This window comes from Hippichthys cyanospilos, chromosome 2 (genome assembly GCF_059441005.1).
Source record: "Hippichthys cyanospilos isolate Australia breed blue-spotted pipefish chromosome 2, RoL_Hcya_1.0, whole genome shotgun sequence".
Taxonomy (NCBI): domain Eukaryota; kingdom Metazoa; phylum Chordata; class Actinopteri; order Syngnathiformes; family Syngnathidae; genus Hippichthys; species Hippichthys cyanospilos.
Genome location: NC_142370.1, coordinates 5,658,612 through 5,672,870, shown reverse-complemented (window position 1 = coordinate 5,672,870; position 14,259 = coordinate 5,658,612). Strand labels below are relative to the sequence as shown.

The following is a 14,259-nucleotide window of genomic DNA, read 5'->3' as shown; positions in this document are numbered from 1 at the left end:
GGGGGGGGGGCAGGTTCAGAAAATTTTCCGTCTCGTTGGACAACTCGGAGCAGTGACGGTTTCTGGTACGTATGACCCAAAAAGAACTGGCTCATCATGTGCGCGTCATACGGTTTTCGAATGCACCTGTTACCGGGCGAATGAGATGAACAGCATCGCGTCTGACGGCCCATCATGCATGGGTCTTCTCTCTCCTTCCTTATAACATTTCAAATTGAAAATCGTTGTAGTTCCCGAGGTGCAGTTGTGCATAGTGTCCACTGGGTGACATTAAAACGCAACAGTTTGATAGATTGACGCCCAAACCCAAATTAACAAACAGCGCAGCGGCGGTTCTCTGTGCTGAATTAAGAAGTTAGAAGCACGCCACTCGACAAAGAAATGCCCTTGTCTTCACCTCGCCTCTTTGCACTTTGGCGACGCGGAGGTTCGGTCGGCCCCTGGGCCAGAACACTTGTCCAAGCGAGGGCTGAAGCGGCCAAACTGAAGACCATCGATGACTTGCCCGGACCCTCTTTGCTCCAAACACTTAATTGGTTGTTTGTCAAGGGCTATGCGGACAAGAGCCACTTGCTGCAGGTAACCAGAACCACCGCCCGAACCTTAAATCGGCCTCTGTTCGAGGAAATGTGATTCGACGGACTCATTTGCTTTCTGTCTGGAAATTATAATTGAAGGTCGTTGCTCACGCTTCGTGTAATCTGTGTACTGTACACGAAACGGATGAGCAACTGCTCAGATTGGAAACAATCCATGCGTAGAACCGCTCCATGGGATACATGTATCCTTTGTGAAGTCTCCTGAAAGCGCTATGTAAAAGTGATGCATTATTATCCAGTTATTACTGGCAACGTTTTAGGACAGGCTACCATATTTCGTCAGTGTACCGCGCTGTCGTGAAGTATTTGTATTGTGTGCTTATAAACACAGCATTTTTTTCCAGATAACTTTTTATGGTTACTCCCCACATAAAAAATACAGATAGGATTACGTTTTTCTGGCTTGTTGCATTACAATGTAAATAAAAAAAACAACCCAAAGACTGATGATGAAGTGAATCGAATGAGCAAACTGTTGTTGAGGTTTTGATTGATTGATTGAACTCTATTAAAACAAACAAACAAACAAACAAACAAACAAACCTCATATTCCCTATTCATGGACATCGTGAAATGTTGGATCTTGCCCCTGGCGCTATTTTGTGACGTATGTGTTTGTTGCAGCCTAAAACAAAAATCTAAATTTTCTGGTTTTCAGAAAGTTTTATAATCTGGAAAAGTACAAACAGCTACAGTCCATTTTCAAGTTGTAAGCATTAGCTAACCTTAATTGTTTTTCTAATTTAGCTCAAAAGTGGGAACAGCCTGGAAGACGTTTTGTCAAGCCAAGCTCTTAAGCAATACTGCATGCACAGATTGTGTGTGTGCGTGTGTGCGTGTGTGTGTGTGTGTGCGTGTGTGTGTGTGGGGGGGGGGCGGTGTCTAGCAAACAGAAGTATGTCATCTGAGAGAATTTCGAAGCGATATTTAGCATTTCTGTTTACCTGCCTCTTTTGATTTTGAATCGACTGTAAATTCTAAAGAGCAAAACTTTAAACTAAATGTAGTGGTATTGTAAAGCTCCATTGTAAATAAGTCAATCGACATGCTAACAGATTTTATTTGGTTGTTTAAAATCTGCAAACTCCTGTATGTTTGCAGTATGAAGATTTTTATATTTGTGTGCAGTCGTAAAGACATACTTACAGTAAATATTTGTTATATGACGTTAACAGTGAAAACCCTACTTAGTTAATAGTTATTTGTAAGTATGAAATCCACTTCTCGGCCACTGGCATAAAACAGTCCAAGGGAAATCTAACTGAATGTGCTTTCTTTGTACTGCATGATACTGTAGCATATTCTGCAATCTGTAAGTGTCATATGTTGGACCCTCTGTATTTGTGCTTCACCTGACGTCTTTCTCCAGGGTATACAGAGGAATGTGTACGGACCCATCTGGCGCTCCAAGTTTGGCCCGTTTGACATTGTCAATGTCGCCAGTCCCGAGCTCATTGCTCAAGTGATCCATCAAGAAGGGCGCTACCCGGTGCGAGCGGAGCTGCCCCACTGGAAGGAATACAGGGACCTGAGGGGACAAGCCTATGGCATGCATGTAGAGTGAGTGAGTGCATGCAACCCCAGGCAACAAACATCTCCTGACAAGCACATTTTTTATAGATAATAGCAACCAAGCCTTATGGGTTGATCAAAATGCACGCGTGCGTGCGTGTGGATAAAGAGAGGAGTGGGCAACCAAAAATATCTGAGATCAACATTGATCATGTTTCTTTCACAAGCCTTCATTCGTTCTTCATAAGTCCATCTGCACTGCTGCCAGACAGTTGCAACTCATGTTCAACCGATCCTCCCCAAGAGTGTTTGATTGTATGCTTATGAAATGCAACTACAATAGGCCTTTTAGCCAAATGACAAGTCAACCTGAAGGAGTGTGTTATACAGAACACGTTTCTAAGGGTGATGCATTCCCCAAGCAAAATTGTAGTGATGAAGCATCTTTTCATGTTTCAGTGAAATTACACAGACACATTACATTTCCTGTGCCATGCATGAAATGCTGAATGTGATGGTGGAGCTCGTCCATGATTAGGTCTGTCATTTCCTTGAATCTGAACAGATTTTGTCTCCATGAAGACTACTGGGATTGAGGAGTTTTGAGTTGAGAAGTTGAGTTTTTTACTTTCCCCTTATTTTCAACTCTCATATTGGGGGGGTTGACTGTTATACACATAACTCAAAACCAGACCAGTTTTCTCCTCATATCTTTGGTGGGATAACATTAATTTCAATGCGAAATAAGTAAGATGTCATTTACAAGGCTTAAAAAGATAATAGTACCTCTAATTCAATATAGTATGCATCCATTTTAGCACGTTTCCAATTTGAGATGCCCTTTCGTCAAGCGCCGCCTTATTTCTTTTATGTCAACAACGAGGCTGCGTGAATCATATCTCCAGTGAACTTTGACCAATTATGAAAAGGAAAAGACGGCTTCATAAGGCATTGAAACTTCAAATCGTTTTATTGTTGCAATATTAGAGTCAGCATTTGTGCGCGTGTATTGCCTCGCTCTTGTGTCGTGTCTGCCCCACCCACTCCCCCCATAACCGCAACAGGATGCTATTGGATACACAATGAAGAAATGGGTCAGTACCTTAATTTCGTCATGTTACACACAATGTGTTTTGATTGGACAGCCAAAACATGTGTAACCACCAGTCAGAGTAGACTTAAACTCAAGTTGTGCTTTTAGTTAATTGGTCTGTGATGGCTTTTGCCTTCTAGCAAAGGGGAAGAGTGGTACAGAATCCGCAGTGCTCTAAACCCAAAGATGCTGAAACTTCAGGAAGTGTCTGCCTATGCTCCAGTCATCCACCAGGTGGTTGAAGACCTCCTGCAACGCATCGAGTTCCTGCGGGCAAACAGCCCAGACCAAGTGTCTGTTCCCGATATGACCGCTGAGCTCTACAAGTTTGGCTTTGAAGGTGAGATGCCGATGGCGACGCTGGAGACGTCAGCATCTGTGAGTTGCTGTTGAAGTTCTCCTGAACGTCATTATGTAGGTATCTCGTCCATTTTGTTTGAGACCAGGCTGGGCTGCCTCCAGGAGGGCATTCCTAAAGACACGGAGGGCTTCATTGCTGCCGTGAATGACATGCTGACGCTGTCTGAGATTGTTCTCATCTTACCACGCTGGACGCGCCGAATTCTGCCTTTCTGGAAACGCTTTGTTCAGGCCTGGGATGACCTTTATGACACTGGTAGGCTGGAAGAGTGATGCTCAAATGTAAACATCAAGAACCATCTAAGAAAAGTCCCACCATAATGATCAACGTTAAAATGCATTTCACAATAAACTGCAATTTGGAAGATAGAGAATGATTCTTCAAAAAATAGTTTTTTAGTCACTCCCTGTTGATGTTTAGTGCCGCTAAACATTAAAGACATGTTGTGTATTTGAAACAACCAAATAACTTTGCCCATGACGGATTAAGACAGAGGCTGACAGGCAACATTTGTGACATAACACCGAATACAGCAACACATATTGCCAGTCAAAATCACATTACTCTCTATTATTTGTGAGTGTCCATCTCACAGTCCAGGAACCTGAGTTCAAATTTACCTGGCTCCGGCCTTACTGTGTACAGTTTGCATGTTCTCCCTAAGCCTGCGTGGGTTCCCTCTGGGCACTCCGGCTTCCTCCCACACTCCGAAAACATGCATGGTAGATGTATTGGACATACTAAATTGTCCTTGGGTCTTTGGTGTGATTGGGCGCATGAATGGTTGTTCATCTCTGTTTGCCATACGATTGGCTGACAACCAGTTCAGGGTGTTCCCCACCTACTGCCTGAAGTCAGCTGGGATAGGCACCAACAAGCTTGTGATCCTTGTGAGAAGAAGCGGCTCTAGAAAATGGATATATTATCTGTCCTCTGAAAACACTAACAACTACATTATGTACTGTAATATTCAGGTATACATGACAAGTTTATACTGACCCTGATGGCTAGGAGCAGGGCAATCAATAGAATTGTAGCATTAAATCAGGCTACACAGTTTAGTTCTTTACATACTTTTATGACTCAATGTTTTTATAAAGTTAAAAAAATTATAATGCTATATTATTACATTGGTAATGTTTTTATTGTTTTATAGTTTGTTGTTTTCAAGTTAAACACCATGTTGAACTTTACAAATATACTGCTCTGGATAAGAAAAAAATATTTCGAAAGCCACTCACATTTTGCAAAATTATGCAAACCACACCTTTTCGAATTGCAAGGCTCAAAGATTCTTTTCCTTTTTTTTTTTGCTAAGTACCGTATTTTCTGCACTATAAGGCACACCCTCAATTAATGACATTTTAAAACTTTTTCCATATATAAGGCGCACCTGACTATAAGGCGCACCCTCAATTAATGACGTATTTTAAAAAATTTTCAATCACAATATAGTAATACTCAAAGTAATAACAATAATAACTCTAAACTCTCAATAGCATAATAACTCAATGTCAATATGAGCAACCTTGTTCAACTGTAAACACACAAAAGAAACAGGTAAGGCTTACTTTATCAGTTCATTCCCTATCTACGAATCCCAATCTCAATATTGATCCATATATAAGGCGCACTTGATTATAAGGCGCACCATAAGCTTTTAAAAAAAAATAAGGCTTTTAGGTGCGCCTTACAGTGCAGAAAATACGGTAGCTCATTTTTTACGTTGCAGCGCAGAAGCTCATCGACAGAAGACTGGCTGATATTCAAAACCAGACAGAGCGAGGTGAGGTGACGGAAGGCTTATACCTGACGCACCTCCTGTCCTGCAACAAGATCACTCGATCTGAGATCTACATCAGTGTAACCGAGCTGCTGCTGGGCGGAGTCGACACGGTAAGAACAGCATTTCATTCATTTTTACAAGGCAATCTTGGTGAGAGAAACTATGTTTTGAGGCGTTTCTTTTCGGCAAAATATAGTATTTTCCTGGTATCTGGTGCCAAGGAACTACAGTGGTACTTCTACTTCCGAAATTAATTCCAGAAGTAATGTGAATCTTTCATACATGGAGCCGCTTTTTACATGTAAATAGCCTAATCCATGTCAAGCCCCACAAAATGCTCCTAAACCCTTTAAATTAATATTATTAAATTAAAATTCAAAATGGATCTCAAACAGATATAGTTAGTTCTATGGTGTGGGAAGTGCGGATGAGTAAAGATAAAAAGTGGAAGACCACAAACATCAATGCAAAAAACTATAGTCTCGTTTGTGGGCAAATCAGCATATTTATAAATTATAAAAATGCATCACAAACTGTAACAAATACGGTAAACATCTTGGGTATTACATACAGCAGTGGTGAGCCGTCAGGGCCAGCAAGACCTTCTCTGCTGGCCTGCCATAATTTGACATCATTATTATAACTATAATAAATGATAATACAGTGGGCCCCCGTGTTACGAACTTAATCCGTTCAGCGGCTACGCTCGTAACTTGAACTGCTCGTATGATGGGCAATCCAAACCTATGTTAATTTGTGATTGCGTGCAACGCGTGCAAAAACCTTAGGTAAAAACATCACGACTTTATACACATATTAAAAATGAGTAACATAATCTACTGTACAGTTAAATTAAATAACATATACAAAGGAAAAATGACATTTACCTTTGGGGCGACGTGACTTGAGCTGGTTGGAGGCGGAGGAGAGCAGAGACCAACCCGCAGAATTTATTGATTTATTTTCTTAAACAGAACTTTTCTCAAACGAGAACATATCACCGGCGATTTCCTTCTCTTTAATCCATCATAGAAGAAGCCTCTCCATTTTGTTGTCCACCGAGGTCCGTCCCCCGGCAAGGAAATTCTTGCCCTTAGAAGATTGCTGAGTGGTTACGGCCATCCTCACGAGCAAGGTTAACTATGCGTGCGCCTCCTTCGTATTTTTTTATTATCTCCTGCTTGGTTTCTATTGTCATCATCCTCTTACTTCTTCCTTTACCGCCACTTGCATTTTTAGAAGCCATGTCTAACAGATAAAGTTTCCAAAGTCTTCACAACATTCCTTCCTTCCGTTTTTCACTCATTTTCTCTCCTTCCTTCCATCCTGACCAGCTATGCCATCAAGCTAGATAAAGGTGTTTGGCCAATAGCATATCGGCAGTTCTATGATTGACGTGACGCCGGCCAATAGCATCTCCGTGAGTGAGACCGGGACTGTGACCTTAATCGACCAATAGCATATCGGCATCTCCATGACTCCGTGACTGACACCGTGACTGAGACAGTGACTGTGACGTTGTAAGAGCAATAGCGTTCATCGATACCGTGACAAGCGTGAACATTAGATTTTATTGATGCATCAAAGTGAAAATAAATGTACGAACACATTGACCGACATGTTGGATTGTTCGTAAGACGAAAGGTTTGTGCGTAAGTGGGGGATAAAAAAACTCCACGGTCCACGCTCGTAAGTCGAATTGTTCGTAAAAGAGGGAGTTCGTAAACCGGGGGCCGACTGTAATTATAATAACTATAATGAAAGTCAATTTCATTTTGAATTCATTTTTACTAAATATATATATATATATATATATATATATATATATATATATATATATATATATATATAAATATATATATATATATATAAAAGCCAGGGCATTCACATCAACACGGTGCGGGCTTCTGAACATGTCGTGAGTGGATGCTCACTTCACGAAGACGTTGCGATGCTCAACAAGCAAGCTACGCGGTGTTGGCTTTGCCCGATTGCTTGAGAGGCATAGCGTAGCTATTAGCTAAACTCTCCCGACTTGGCCAAGGGGCATGAGCTAACCCTGGCAAATAGTTCTGCTGGTTTCTATTGTCATCATCCTCTTACTTCTTCCTTTACCGCCACTTGCATTTTTAGAAGCCATGTCTAACAGATAAAGTTTCCAAAGTCTTCACAACATTCCTTCCTTCCGTTTTTCACTCATTTTCTCTCCTTCCTTCCATCCTGACCAGCTATGCCATCAAGCTAGATAAAGGTGTTTGGCCAATAGCATATCGGCAGTTCTATGATTGACGTGACGCCGGCCAATAGCATCTCCGTGAGTGAGACCGGGACTGTGACCTTAATCGACCAATAGCATATCGGCATCTCCATGACTCCGTGACTGACACCGTGACTGAGACAGTGACTGTGACGTTGTAAGAGCAATAGCGTTCATCGATACCGTGACAAGCGTGAACATTAGATTTTATTGATGCATCAAAGTGAAAATAAATGTACGAACACATTGACCGACATGTTGGATTGTTCGTAAGACGAAAGGTTTGTGCGTAAGTGGGGGATAAAAAAACTCCACGGTCCACGCTCGTAAGTCGAATTGTTCGTAAAAGAGGGAGTTCGTAAACCGGGGGCCGACTGTAATTATAATAACTATAATGAAAGTCAATTTCATTTTGAATTCATTTTTACTAAATATATATATATATATATATATATATATATATATATATATATATATATATATATATAAATATATATATATATATATAAAAGCCAGGGCATTCACATCAACACGGTGCGGGCTTCTGAACATGTCGTGAGTGGATGCTCACTTCACGAAGACGTTGCGATGCTCAACAAGCAAGCTACGCGGTGTTGGCTTTGCCCGATTGCTTGAGAGGCATAGCGTAGCTATTAGCTAAACTCTCCCGACTTGGCCAAGGGGCATGAGCTAACCCTGGCAAATAGTTCTGCTGGGAATGCCTTTTGTTGGCAAAGGATCGATTTGGTGTTCTGAGCTACACCGGATTTGCAAACTTCGATTGTTTAACCAAGGCAGCAACGAGACACCAAAGCATGGCTGGACGCACGCACTAAGGTGCTTTTAAAAACTTCTTGGGGCACCCGAGTGGATATACAGTGTTATACTTCTCAGTTCAAAGGTAAAGAGAACTCGTCAATGCTCTTCGGTGCATTTAAAACACTTTTGGGAACACCTAAGTGGATACACTGTACATGTCAGTGCCAAGAGAAAGCTTAAGCGTGAAGAGGTGAAAAAAATTTGGAAGATATTGAAAAGACGGATCGATTGCGACTGCCATTTGTTTTGGTGACTGCTAGCCTTTCATAAATTTATTGTTTGATTTTTAATATGTTTCTTATTTCGTTCATATTTAAATAATAGTAAAGAAATAAAATGATGTTGTTCTTATATTAAACTGCGATTTGTCATTTGTACTTCATAACATTTTGTGGATATTTATTTTAAATTATTATTAGATATTTAAATTTTTGACAGTTTTAATGACTGATGCGGGTTTATTGACGTTCAGAAGCTCCGGAAAATAGCCTGTGTAGCCTAGTAACGCGTACGTGTGCGCATGGGGCTATTTACTGTATTGGAGAGTCTGACATCATAGAAGGCGTACGTGTGAAAGTCACGGCCCGCCACTTCATTACTGTCATGCTGGCGCGAGCGCTGATGCCTCGTGTATCATATGCCAACAGTGCCTGTCGTAGCTTGGATTTTCTCTCATTACAAGAGACAATATTTTTCCGCCGAGGCATTTTGTAAGCTGCATTATTTGTAATGAGGCGTTTGCAAGTAGAGGTACCACTGTAATGTATTTTGACATAAATGTAGGATCTTCATTTGGATGAAGTTTGTGCTTTATCGCCATCCTATGGCCTCTTGGAGCCAAGAAGCTCCTGTATATTAGCAGAACTTAATGTGTTTATTTTAGACAAAATGAATGCTTTGCCCCCATCTGGTAACATCTTTCGGCAATCAAACTTCTTTCAGTCATCAGTTGATTATACTATTGGTGGGAGAGCTTACACTTTCTTTTTCTTTTGCTTTACTATTGGTTTTATGCAAACTGTTTTTTTCAACAGGGAAAACTCATTTGTGGATGTGAAAGTTTATTTACAAGCTTGGACATGGTTCATATCAAGACAGGAACAAATCACTATACTTTCTCCAAGCTGCAATGCCATCAAATTCAAGTATTTTGATTTCTAATCCTAAATTGTCTGCACTTTAGCACGGCATTCAATGTTTTTCTTATTGCGGCATGTATCGCACATCTCCAGTAATGGATTTGGGAGGTGTGGTATTGTAAAAGTGCCAGATTTAAAGGCCGCTTGTGTTAGAAGAAGAGCTACTCATTACGGGCATGGCATAAACATGTATGAGTAGTTCGCCTTGCACCTTATAAATGTGTTAAGGATTTGTAAACATATTTAAAATTTGGGGAATTTGTTTTTATCCACATGGTTTATACTTGTTGGCCACCATAAAGTGGCCTCCTTGGAATGGTTGACTTAGCTTGTGGAATGTGGACACAATGTTGTTTTCGCTTGTGGAATCTGAATCTGATCCCGCCAGATTCAACTTGGTCATGCACTTTTTTTTTTATGTCCAGATTATAACATTTTTTTTAATCTTCATCTTGGGCTCCTTGGAATCAAAATAAACCTTTAGGAACTGTAACATTTGATTCAACATTTAATTTGTTCATTGACACATTTTCAGCGATAGTGAGCAGTTTTGCTGAAGGAAACGGATATTTTTCTGGCGAGAGAATCAATTTGCTGCCAACTCAAACTTGCTGCGCCCGCAAGCAGCTACATGACTCTTGAGGAATTAGCACGTCAGGCTTGGACTTGTTTGTCTTTCTGGAACACCCGCTCTCACAGCTAACATAACTCGGACCCTGTCCAGTATCAGAACTGTCTCCTCCTGTGAACTAAAATGAACCTGTTGCTGTGGTGTGATAACGTCAGACCTCCAACACACTGTCGTGGGCTCTGTACCACTTGGCGAGGGACCCGCGTGTTCAGGATCGTCTGTATCGCGAGGTGAATGCCGTGTGCGCCGACAGACGCAAGCCCGGCATGGATGACCTTCAGGGGATGCCCTACTTGAAGGCTGTCATCAAAGAGACGTTACGGTGAGCACCACTTGCTCAAATATTTGGATTAGGGTTGGGTTCTAGTGTACACCAAAGGTTTATTTTCCTGGTCTCGTGTTAGATGAATCTCTTGTCTGTTTTTGCCCTCCCTCCAGCTTGTATCCTGTTGTTCCTGGCAATGGACGATTTGTGACAGAAAATGAGGTGATGGTGGACAACTACTGGTTCCCAAAGAAGGTACAGAAACACAGAGCCAGGACTGCTCAAGGATTCTTCCTTAGAAGGAGGGATTCACTGCCACTGCTGCCCAGTGCTCAGTCATGCAGAGTTAAGTAGGTTTCACAGAGTGTGTGAGTTGTGCACGTCCAGACCTGCTCTAAATTTTAAGGTGCATTGAGAGAACTTGTGTTGCGATGTGGAACGCCGTACTGTTGCGGGAGCAGGAGACAGACTTATTTTCCACTTATAGGTAATTACATTAAATAGGTAACTATGAAGTGTGTGTGTGTGTGTGTGTTGTGGAGGGGTCACCTGACATACAGTAAATGCTTTGTTCAAACAAACAAACCAAAAAGAGTCTGCGTCTCTGTGGCGGAGCACAAACCAAATCACTTGACCATAGACAAAAGCCTGATGACAAAACTCTGCTATGTGGCGCTGTTGGCTTCTTCAGGCCGTGATCTCAAACTTTTTGGAGCGGTTTGCAGCAGAGTGTGAAGCGGCTGGGATGAAGCTCAGCACCTCCAAATCTGAGACCAAGGGAGGAGTACAAGTATCTTGTGGTCTTGTTCACGAGTGAGGGTAGGATGGAACAAAAGATCGATGGGCGGACTGGCGCGGCGTCTGCTGTGATGCGGACTTTTGTGGTAAAGAAGGAACTGACCCCAAAGGCGAAGCTCTCGATTTAGCGGTGTATCTGACTGAAAGAGTGAGGTACCGGATACAAGCAGCCGAAATGAGTTTTCTCCGCTGGGTGTCCGGGCTTTCCCTTAGAGATAGGGTGAGGAACTCGGTTAACCGCGAGGGGCTCAGTGTCAAGCCGCTGCTCCTCCACATTGAGGGAAGCCAGTTGAGGTCGTTAGGGCATCTTGTTGGAAAGCTTCCCGGACACCTCCCTGGTGAGGTGGTCCGGGTATGTGCCACTGGGAGGAGACCCGGGGGAAGACCCAGGGCACGTTGGAGCGACTATATCTCTCGACTGGCCTGGGAACACCTGGGGATCCTCCCACACTTACACAAACCTGATAACAATAAATACATCAATATATTTTCTCACCTTCGAAAAGAATGATTATTTTTACTGCAGCTAAGTGTAGGAGTTGTGAAGTTTTTCTTTGCATTTCCCCCATCTATATTATACTGTCACCAGATGGTCAAGGCGCATAAAATGTTCCATGTATGCACAACAGTATTTCATAATACAGTAATCCCTCATTTTTTGTGGTCAAAGGCGGCCGAAACCTCCTATCAAAAATGAAATGAACCGCGGAGTACAGTCACCCCCCACCCCCACCCCGCCCAATCACACCTAAGGACAAATTTAGTGTGTCCAATACACCTGCCATGCATGTTTTTGGAGTGTGGGAAGAAGCGAGCGAGAACCCACGCGGGCTCAGAGAGAAAAAGCAAACTCCACACAGGAAGGCAGGAGTCAGCTGGATTTGAACTCAGGTCCTTTCACTGTGAAACGGATGTGCTCCACCAAGAAGCAGAGTACTTTGAGTGAGGCTCCTAACGGCCAACTCACGCAGCGTTACCCCCTCCCCCCACCCATTTCTGCATGCCAGGTCCCTCTGCCTTCTGACAACACCCCTCTCCTTGCCCATATTTGCATGAAAGGTCATCTCTCTGGCCACACCCCAGCCCCTCCCCACATGTACAGTAAATTCCACGTTTTTCAGACATAAGCATCGGTGCAGCCGTGCTAGTCTGGTTTTTGCCTAACGTCCTTATATATTGCCAGGTGTAAAAAAGCAGAGGTTTAGTTTTAAGCAAAAGTGCTTTCATTCAAATAAGATTGTGCATTAGGGCTGTTAAATTGTTCGGATGCCACATTAGAATTGAGCGTGGGATTGCTGCAGTGCATTATGTGCTGCTGTGAGGTGAGGGTCCTTTGAGATTTAAAAAAAAAAGGAGCACTGGGAAGGCACGAAATAGTGAGGGATCACTGTAATTATAATAATAATTATTACTATTACATGTTTTTACAACATGTAATATAGAGTGCTCTTTTTCTATGCTGTTTGGTGAGTTGAATAGATTCACATGTCCATTTATCTCCAGTTTACCCATGACCAAAGTGAGCTAAAGTACTATAGAAAATGTTTGGACGAATGAATCGAAATTACAGTCGGGATTGCTTAGGCTTGCTGCTGCGAGAATTGAAAGAAACAACGGTGTCATGTTCTTCAAGACTCAGTTCCACCTGTGCCACTACGTCGTCAGCCACGACCAGACGCAGTTTGCCTACCCTGATGCATTTATGCCAGAGCGCTGGCTTCGCGACGGCAGGGTGACGCCAGGCTTCTTCCGGCACCACCCATACAGCTTCATCCCCTTCGGCGTGGGTGTGCGAGGCTGCGTGGGGAAGAGAGTGGCCGAGATGGAGATGTACTTTGCACTGTGCAGGGTAAGTGGTGCCGTGTTTGCCTCAAATAATGTGAGCATAATCTCAACTGCCTAGAACTTGGTAAGGAATGTTGACTTGTGGCTGGCAGCTGATGCAGCACTACGAGGTTCGGCCGGGCAGAGACGACAGCGCCCCCGTCCAGGCCAAAACGCGAACGCTGCTCATTCCTGCTAAGCCCATCGACCTTCGTTTCCTGCACAGATCATGAGGCCACGAAACACAAGCAATCTACAAAAAGGATACGATGGCACTTCAAAGATAAAATTGTTTGATTCAAGTAGTTTTTCTCATTAATATTGCGCAATTCAACTGCCGCATACTTATTGTCATTTTACAGGTATTACAGTAGAAAATATGTACTCTGCTTTATTCTGTGTAAAATATATAATATACTATGACACTTAAAATCTAATTGTTTGAATAGGATTTAATTTGGACCGAGCAGGAATAAAACCACATAATAAATATCTAATTAAATACAGTAACCACTCACCAGGTATTTTTACTTAACCGCTCATTTGCTGGAAATGGATGAAGTGGATTATGCAAAATGAGTCGTGTCGGTCGCCCTCCTCTGGACGCCTCAGGTATTGTAGCGAACAATTTGTTCCTAACTGGCAGTCGATAAGAGATTGGCGTGATGTTCGTATGCATGAGGTTATATAAGGTCAAAAAAGTGCTTGCCAAAAAAAAAAAAAAGAAATACGATAGATGTGCAACATGAATAAGTACTGAAATGTGACTGAGAATGTTACATGAAAAAAAATTGAATGGGTTTTACTACTCTGCAATAACCAAGCCACAGGTAACTAATTCGCAAATCAACAATTTTACACGGGATTAATGTATGATATGTCGTTCTATACACTTTGTTGATAATGATTATCTTATTGTTTGTTCTGACTGATATTTTACACATCTTGGTGGTCACTTTAAAATTCACTGACGAATGCACTTCCAATGTTTTATGTTTGACTATTCCGTTTTTAAAACAATATACAGTATAATATGACTTGCTGGTGTAGCTGGAGTTTTTTGTGGAATTTTAGGTTTGTGGATTTGGGGTTTTGGTAACTGAGTATTTTGCTTTGGCCCTTTATCAGAAAAAGTGTTAACTCTGCATTTTTCGACTTCGGAGAAGGGTATTTTG

General features: G+C 42.1%; 1 protein-coding gene across 1 annotated transcript; it reads left to right on the top strand.

Annotated features, from left to right (window-relative positions):
* The first annotated feature begins 300 nt into the window (after nucleotides 1-300).
* On the top strand, nucleotides 301-14,121 carry cyp27a2 (cytochrome P450 family 27 subfamily A member 2). Its single transcript, XM_088408026.1, has 9 exons — nucleotides 301-579; nucleotides 1,969-2,159; nucleotides 3,345-3,544; nucleotides 3,623-3,820; nucleotides 5,298-5,461; nucleotides 10,353-10,519; nucleotides 10,636-10,717; nucleotides 12,894-13,109; nucleotides 13,198-14,121. Exons 1-9 carry the CDS (start codon nucleotides 382-384, stop codon nucleotides 13,315-13,317), a joined length of 1,536 nt encoding a protein of 511 aa, XP_088264152.1. The 5' UTR covers nucleotides 301-381; the 3' UTR covers nucleotides 13,318-14,121.
* Nucleotides 14,122-14,259: the final 138 nt, after the last annotated feature.